The 8,450-nt window shown below is 42.6% G+C and overlaps 1 protein-coding gene across 1 annotated transcript; it reads right to left on the bottom strand.

The window, feature by feature from the left end:
• Positions 1-1,174: 1,174 nt before the first annotated feature.
• MNS1 (meiosis specific nuclear structural 1) lies at positions 1,175-7,682 on the bottom strand. Its single transcript, XM_027688165.1, has 10 exons — positions 7,546-7,682; positions 7,376-7,465; positions 7,060-7,187; positions 6,434-6,536; positions 5,391-5,620; positions 4,545-4,761; positions 4,358-4,465; positions 3,272-3,529; positions 2,394-2,519; positions 1,175-1,483 (listed from the first exon to the last, which is right to left on the bottom strand). The coding sequence occupies exons 1-10, from the start codon at positions 7,546-7,548 to the stop codon at positions 1,385-1,387; spliced, it is 1,362 nt and encodes a 453-aa protein (XP_027543966.1). The 5' UTR covers positions 7,549-7,682; the 3' UTR covers positions 1,175-1,384.
• Positions 7,683-8,450: the final 768 nt, after the last annotated feature.

Genomic DNA, 8,450 nt, shown 5'->3' with positions numbered 1-8,450 from the left:
CTCAGATGGTACATTATTTTGGGACTGTATATGAATCCTTGTTAATAGTCAATAACTGCATATCCTAGTGAATTGATTTTGTTGATTTTGCTTATGTTTAAATTGTTTAACTTTTGTAAGCCTGATAGCTTGGGTTGTAATGTTGTATGAAATAGAAATTTCTACTGCAGTGTCAGGCCAAACTGTCCATTCTGTAACTAGCAGAGAAGCACAGACCGTGCAAGGAACAGTCCAACAAGTGAACTTTGTTAATCAGTTTGGTCTGGTTTAGCATTTAAAACTATACCTTATCTATGGTAATATTCAGTCCAAAGAAGGCAGGATTTAGTCTCAGAAAATTCCTTGTTGCAACAGAAATAAATTAACCAGTGATCCAGTTCAAAAGAAAATGTCATGTCCTTTTTAAAACACGTGGTTGGAAAATTGGCCTTGTCTGTTCTCTGTAACAGATCTCCCCTCAAAGCTGGTTGGTCTGGCATCTAATTTAAGCACCAACAGCTCTTTTATAGAAATGATCATAACTTGTTTTAGTCATTACATCTTACCCCCTGGCTGGCATAACCACACATGAGACTTGCCCCTCACTGCCCAGACAGACTCCTTTAGTCAAGGTGAAAATATTAAACCTTTCCCTGGCCATCAGCTGCTGCTTGGGGATAAGTCAGGAGCTGTGACTGTTCACAGGTGCTCTACAAGCACCAGTCATCGTTGTGATCAAGAACTAGGTAAGAGATTAAGGGTAGGTGAGCTGAGCATACCATGTGTACACTGATGAACAGGAGCAACACAAGCCTGTGCTGCTTCCATGAACCTCTGTCAGACCTCAGGGATTCCAATGGATTCCTCCCTCAGGGTAAGTGAATAGGAACATGGCACAAAAACAGTCAGTTTATGCACTGAAAGGTACAAACAGTGGTTCTGACCTCAGAATGGAACAATGTCTCTGCCTTAGACCCTACCAGCAAAGTACCTCGGATCTACCACTTGGAGGAGGATTGGGATCATAGTAGTGTAATGCCAGTACAGCCAAATCTTCCCACTCCCCCCAGAACTAGTGCATGAAGAGAATCTTGTAGTCCATATTGGAATACATGTGTGCATTTACAGCAGCTTAGGTTTCCACTGTGCTGCTGGAGAAAACATTTCTAACGTTGCTACACCATTAACTGAGAAGAATTGAGAACTCCGAACAGTTTATTGATGAAAAATGCAAGTGCAGCACACGCCTATATAAAACTAACTGCTCATCAGCTGAGAACTTTGGTCTTGAAATGGAGACTTTTAATGGTAAAAAGGAGTTCCTCACTGTTAACAGCAAATGGAAGTTTTCATTGGGAATCAGCTGACACCTAGTGGCAAAGCAGGAGCTGAGCTGGGCAAGGGCTCAGCTCTCTTCTGATAATTCATTACCTCTTCTTTGCTGGAAAGCCAACCTAAAATCTTCTCCAAGCATGTTAATGTCATTTTCATCTTTGATTATCCCCTGCAGTAATGGGAAAGAAACACACATTAGAAGGTAAAACAAAGTAGAGAGATTTCTATGGATCTCTGCAATTTTCCATGGAAGAGAATGGATAGTTTGTTTCCATAATACCGTTGTTACCTTTAAAACAAGTCTGAAACTCAAGCCTGAAAGGCATCACAAAACTTGAACAAATTCCTGCACCAATTATCATATTAATGTTTGAATAAAAATTATACTCTGTTCTATTTACATTTTCCAGAATTGCAGAATTTCTTTAACTAGTGGGATAATTCCCTCCCTACTCTAAATGTAGTTTTACATCCCTATGGCAGCTCTGTTCATTTGTGTACTGTCAGGAGATCTTTCCAATTATGAACCATAATACAAAATAAATGGTAGTTTATTCCTATTGCAATAACTGCTTCCATCCTTTTAACTTTTAAAAACACAGGGATGAACAGAGTGAGCTCTGAAATGCTTCTGTAAGCACTGCAGTTCCTTGCACTGCTGCAGAGGGGAGGCCTTGCCTCCATACTAACTTGGAATACTTGGCAGACGAGCCAAAATTGCTCCCAAAACTGAGAAATGTGGTGGAAACAGGGTGTAAGATGTGGTGGATCCCTATCTAGCTAGAAAAGCCCTGCTGGAGAACTCATGTTTCACATTCCAAGCACTGGATGTGCAAAGCACTGTGGAAGCTTTCAGCAAGTCCTGCACAAGGCATCGATGCTGCCAGGGACCCAAAGAGCAATTCCGTAAAGAGCTTCCCAACTCCAAAAGTAAGAGGTGAGTGCAGGTGAGCTGACACAATAAGGACACCCACTGACTCCAGGAATTTACACAGTTCTGCAACTTCACTTTCAACTATCCAAGAGAAAAGTGATTTCCAGGACAGACACTGAAAGCATTTACAAGACACTTCACTCACTCGAGGCAGATAACCCAGCAGTTTCCAGGCGTGCTCTTTCAGGAGTTTCTGCCTCTCCTCTTCAACAATTGCACGGATGCTTTCTTGTCTTCTCTTCTCCAACTCTCTTTCTTCAACTTCACGCTCCTACAATAAACAAGTTTTCCTAAGTTCAGTTTGTGAACATTTGTTTAAACAACGTATGTGTGGCAACTGGAAAACAATCTCAGACAAAAGAGAGGGCTGACTGGCAGGACCTGGGGTGAGTCTGCTATCCAAGTGTTTGCCCTTTTGAAAGCAGATTAAGTGTCCAGTTCTGCCTTTCTGGCTCTCAGACAAGTTAGTTTGTTCCTGTCCTACTGCTCTAATCCCAGAAAAAGAGCAATAGGCATGAATTCTCATGCTGATGACTAGAAATCACAATTCACATTACATATGTGATTTATACCCCATAAACAAGGTCTGAAAACCACAGTATAGGATTCCATTACCTGTTTTCAGCTTACACTTTTTCTTCCTCAGATCAGAATTCAAGAGACTTAACCTAAAAGCAAGGCTGGGACTTCCCCTCCTCACACAGTGCAGCTGCCTAGGGACAGGGAATGGGACAGCAGTTGTTCCACTGCTCCCATGGCTCCTGAGGAGGTATTTGCAGAGCATGTCAAGTACACAGGAGTCCAGGCATGTTGTTGACCCAACCTCTCAAGCTACAAAAAAAGTTGGCTCTAAAAACTTTTTCTTGTCATCACACCAAAGCCAAGGCCTGCTTCCTGCCCCACATTTGTCTAAAATTCCCGTCACCTTTCCCTAGTGACAGCAGCCCTGTCCCTCAGGAGAGCACAAGTGTCCCCACACTGAAACCTTGTGGCTCAAGCCAAAGGCGTGTGTGAAACTCTTACTTTGTCTGCAATGAACTGTCTGCGACGGTCTTCCAGGATTTCTTCCACAGCCTTTTTGTGCTCCAGCTGCCTCATCCTGCGTTTCTGAGCGTTCAGCTCCTCGAGCCGATCCTCCTCTGCCAGCCTGGCCAACATCTGCTGGCGGAAGGCTTCCTCCTCCTCCCGCAGAGCTCGTTGTGCTGCTGCCTTCATGGCAAACTGCTCTTCATAGGTTTGCCTCAACTCCAGGCGCTGCCTTATTCTCTTCTCAATCTCTGCCTACAAAGGGAATTTAGTCAAATGCTGTGTTACTGAACAGTCTTTGAAAAATTACCATCATCAGCCAATCTACTGGATTTTTCTTGGAATAAATTTACTGTAGCTGTTAACTTCTAGCATAACTAACTGGAGCAAACATTCCATACCTGACAGGGTTCTCCAGTATTAATCAGTTTGGCAAATGTCACGAGATTCTCAAAATTCAGTCCAAACCAAAAGGAGTTATTTCTTTTTTGCCCTATTAGCATGAAGTGACTCAACAAGACAACTACTTTGGTATCTCAACTGTGCTACATTTTGTCACCTACAGCAAGGTAAGACAAGAGTGTGGGCAGGCCCACAGGAAAAGCAAATAGACATGCAGAAAAAAAGCAGTTAATTAACCTCCTTAGCTTAAACCTGAACTTGAAAGTTACTCCTTCACAAGATAAATAAATGTATGAAGGGATATAAGGGTATTCAAAACCTTCACTTGTCTTCCTGCTTGAAAATAAAACATAAATACATTAGGAATGGAAAAGGAAACTCAAAGGACAGATTTTTCTCTCCAAAACCTAAACTAATGTACAAACTGCTTGTCTGATTAAGAACATTTAGAAAATAGTGCTGGAAATTAATACTTTGTGCCAGAACAGAATTGAAAACAATTCAAATTCATTTAATACTCCTAAAACCATGTCAGAATTAAGCCTTTTGCTTTGAGACAGCTAATAGTTCAAAATGGGCTCAAGAAGTCCCTCAAAACCATCCCAAAGTCACAAATAACACTGCAGACTTAGTAAATTTAAAGTGTGAAATAAAACCCTTCATCTACCTGCCAGCACTCACCATCTCCTTCTTCCTTTCCATCTCCTCTTGTTCTTCCAGATACAGCTCTTGGCGGATTTGTTCCTGCTCTTCACGCTTCTGTTGTTCTCTTTCCATAGTCTCAGCAACCTATCACAGGAAGGGAAGGTTTCTAAATGAAAGACAAAAACATACAACAATTTTTTTCTACAATTTCAATTTTTAATACCATGTTTTGAACTTTCTGTTTTTTCTCCTCAGTGTCTCGAACTTTAGCCATCCAATCATCTTCTCTCTGTCGCTGCATGTTGGCAAACTCCATAATTTTCCTATTTTCTTCTTCCATCTCTTCCTTTTTCTTTCTCCTCCACATAGCTTGTTCTTTTATAAATTCTTCAATATATGTCTGAGTTTCTCTCACTTTATCTAACTTTCGTTGTTTTTCCCTGTAGAAGATGGAAAAAAAAATGTTCAAATAGTTTCCTGTTACTGTAGAGTAACATTAAACTGACCTCACCATTAATATATCCCAGAGACTAAGATTTAAATGACTCTCCTTAAACATTCAGCTAGAAACTAGACACCTAAATTTAAAATACCTATTACTGAGCTGCTCCAAGAAGGGAATCTCATGTCTAACATCTTTCAGGAGTGCAGACTGTTCACCCAGGTCCTCACTACTACTGCATTTTACACACACTCCATCAAAGAGAAAGAAGAGAAGGAAGTCCACACAACCCCTAAACTTTTTATTTACACTAAACTCTCTCTCACACACACCCCCACACACCACTCTGCCCTCAGAAACCTCCTTCCCTGTCCCAGTGCACAAGGCAGACAAACAGAGAGGTGCCATAAGTTGGCAAAGTAGGGACACAAGACTGACTGGAGCATTCTGATGTTTCAACAGGAAAATTCACCCAAGTCAGTCTCCTGTCAGCAAAATGTTGCCAAGGAAAACTAAAATGGGCCTTAGTCTCTGTGGAATAGATGCATACAAATCAGCTTCCTATACAGAATGACAGAAGTTGTTTTGTTTTAAATTAACAAATAATAAAAATTCACAGTAACTAACATTTGGTCTTCTTCATAGATCTTTCTTACAATCTCATCAATCATGAGTTTCTCTCTCAGAAACTCTTCATAGGCCTTCTGCTTCTTCCTCTCCTGTTCCTCCAGCTGTTTGTCCAGTTCCTGATGGTACATTATCTTCTCCTGGTTGCGCCTCATTTCTGCAGCAAGTTCTTCTTGCATTAACCTGTCATGCTCTTCCTTCATCTCTTGGGCTATTTCATCCTCCCATTTCTGGGGGGAAAAACCAAAGCAAGATTCCTTTTTACTCCCACTTCTACAACACGTAGTGAAAAAGCACACAGCATGGAAAGGAATTGTGCTGCATTACCAGAAAGGAAGGGTTTCCACCTCAATCTATAAATGCAGAGCCTTAACATGCTTAACAGCTTAATGCAGTCAGTGGTACCCTTGAAGGGAAGCCTCAGGATCTAACTTGGGGAGCACTAAAAGTGCAGCCTTGAGCACCAGAGGGACTTGCTCACATCAGCAAAATGCCTGGAATGAGGTTGGACTGCAGAGAACATCCTCCCTACAGCATGTCCTTTACCTGCCTACACTAGACTCTGTATAAGACATTAACATCACCAGAATCACCTGCCTGATCACCAATATTATTCTGTACATCAATAAAAATTCACTATTCTTTCTGAGGTTATCCAGATACCTGTTTAACAATACTAAATGTTTTCAACAGCTGCACTCTGAGGTAAGGACTCACCACTGTAAGCATTAAGCACTTACTGTACAAAGGGTACCTAGTTTTAACTTGGATAAATACTACAAATCTAGCAAAATAACAACTACAACCAGCCCTACAGCTTAATTCATTACTCCTAGCACTGAAATGGCAAAGTAAACCTTTTTCTTGTAGCTAGTTATTACTGGTTAATTAATCCTCCATAGCACAAAATGTATTTTCAATAACACTGAATGCCTAACCATTATTTTAGCTAAAAAGGTCAGCTTCAAAGGAAAAATTTTCAGCACAATTCAGACAAAGAGTTGCAGGACTTGGGTGCTGGGATTCACTATGGAGCTAATTACCAGTTTCTCATCGTAAAAAGCTTTTTTTTCAGCCATCTGTGCATCTCGTTCTTTATTCATATAGGCATATTTTAGCTTTCTTTCTAACTCTCGAAGTTCAAGACTGGAAAGGGAAAAAAAAAATTATCCTATCAGAAGGAGGTAAAAGTACTTAGGGGGAAAAAATTAAATTTCCATCACTATTAAACGCAATTTAAAAAAACCCAACCATACTTCAGGGAAACCCTGATGAAAAATATTGCTCTAGTTAAAGGGTAAAAAAGAAAAAAAATTAATTTTAAAACAAAAGTTACCTATATTTCTACACGTGCTATCAACAGTTCTGCACACTTCTCATCTAACTATATAAGTACAGGTGTACAGACACACACGTGTGCTCACAGATATGCCTAAGAGCATGTAACATATATGACATATATATACATATGGACATAAACATGTATGCAAAACGAGAACTTTGTGGATCAGACCTCTTACTGAGAAAAAATTTGCTTAACATTAACTTTTATCATACCTTGACCTCGAAATAACTTTCCCTTCCAGGTCCTACTCATTTCCGATTCTGCTACAATTTCCCCAGACCACGGTACCGGTTTGACTCAGCCGGGAGGTTTCTGAAGCGATACCTGTTGGCTCTGACTTGCTGCCTGAGCTTCTCGTCCTTCATCCTCTCGAGGTCCCTCCTGGCCATCTCAGCCGCCAGCTTCTGCTCCCGCTCCAGCTGCAGCGCTCTCTGCCTTCTGTTCTCCTCCGCCTAATCAGAACAAACCACCCCGTAACAACTCTCGGCACAGACATTCGGGAGGCAGGGACTGTGCACTTAAAGACCACACCGGTCAGTGAACGCTTGCTAAAGCCTTTGGCGGGTGAAGGTAAAGCCAGATGAACGCCCGTCCTGGGCCTCCCCGAGCGCGGCCCCGGCGCCGCCCCCGCTGCTCTTACCGCCCGCAGCGCCTCATCCAGCCGCCGCTCCCGCTCCAGCTCGGCCCGCAGCCGGGCGGCCCGTTTGTTCCACTCTCGCTCCTCGGACGCCTGCGGGTGACAAGGGCAAGTCTCGCCATCCCGCTCGCTCCCGACCCCGCTCCCTCTCCCCGCTCCCGGCCCGCTCTCACCATCCCGCCGCCGTTGCCGTGGTAACGCGCGGCGCTGCCGGGGAACGGGTTCAACTTCCGGGGTGAGTCGCCCCCGCTGATTGGCCCAGAGGGCGACCCGGGCTGCACGTGACTCGGCGTGGGCGGGGCCAGAACCGCATGACGTCACCGGGAGACCTTTACAAGTTGATATTTAAGAGCATTTCTCTATATATTTCATCTATAATACCCACAGAACCCAGGTGGCGGCGTTTAGTTAAGAACTGCTCTCCTTCCTCACTGGAAGGTGAGTCCCCAACAGGTGTGGGAGGTACAGGCACAGGCAGAACATCAACCATGGACATTAACCACGACCATCCCCAGAACAGATCAGTGCACACGATTCTGTAACGGTGCTTTATTCAAACCTGGATAACCCAACCAGGAAAACCCAGCCCTTCATTTTTCTAGAGGGAGACCTTGCCCGGAGCAGAACTGTTCACTCCAGAGTTCCTCTGGACTGACTCCGTCCCAGGAAGGAAACCAACACTTGAGGTCTCCAATTCCCCAAACTCTGCCCACCCACTTTCCTCACCTTTATTTTCCTTTCTACACAGTTATGTGAAACTAAAGACATTTAAGCTTACTTAAAGCAGTATTTCAAATTCATTACTGTCATTTTACTTTATAAAATTAACTAAAATTAATGAATCTTGAGAGAACACCTCTGAGAATTAGGTAAAAAGTCTGCTTGTTTGTATTAATGCAGTGTGATGTGCCTATATCTTATATATGTGGGATAAGAACACTGATTATTTTAAACCAGTTCCTGATCTTTTACAAGTTTTCCCAAATTGGTGGAATTCTTTCTGACGTCTTGGTTACTCTTCGCCCTTTTAATGAGAAAAATGTTTTCCCACAAGGGGGAGTAAACTACAGGAGACCAA

The sequence above is a fragment of the Neopelma chrysocephalum genome, unplaced genomic scaffold, assembly GCF_003984885.1.
Source record: "Neopelma chrysocephalum unplaced genomic scaffold, ASM398488v2 Primary Assembly neopelma1_75, whole genome shotgun sequence".
In the NCBI taxonomy this organism is placed as follows: Eukaryota; Metazoa; Chordata; class Aves; order Passeriformes; family Pipridae; genus Neopelma; species Neopelma chrysocephalum.
Note: the sequence above shows the minus strand (reverse complement) of the source record. Positions and strands in the feature narration are given on the sequence as shown.

What these genes read in the sequence shown, in the direction of transcription:
- MNS1 (XM_027688165.1), bottom strand. An exon ending in CTTTTTACGATGAGAAACTG is followed by an intron (nt 5,621 to 6,433) that starts GTAATTAGCTCC and finishes TTTTCCCCCCAG; the next exon opens with AAATGGGAGGATGAAATAGC. An exon ending in AACAGAAAGTTCAAAACATG is followed by an intron (nt 4,466 to 4,544) that starts GTATTAAAAATT and finishes TTCCTGTGATAG; the next exon opens with GTTGCTGAGACTATGGAAAG.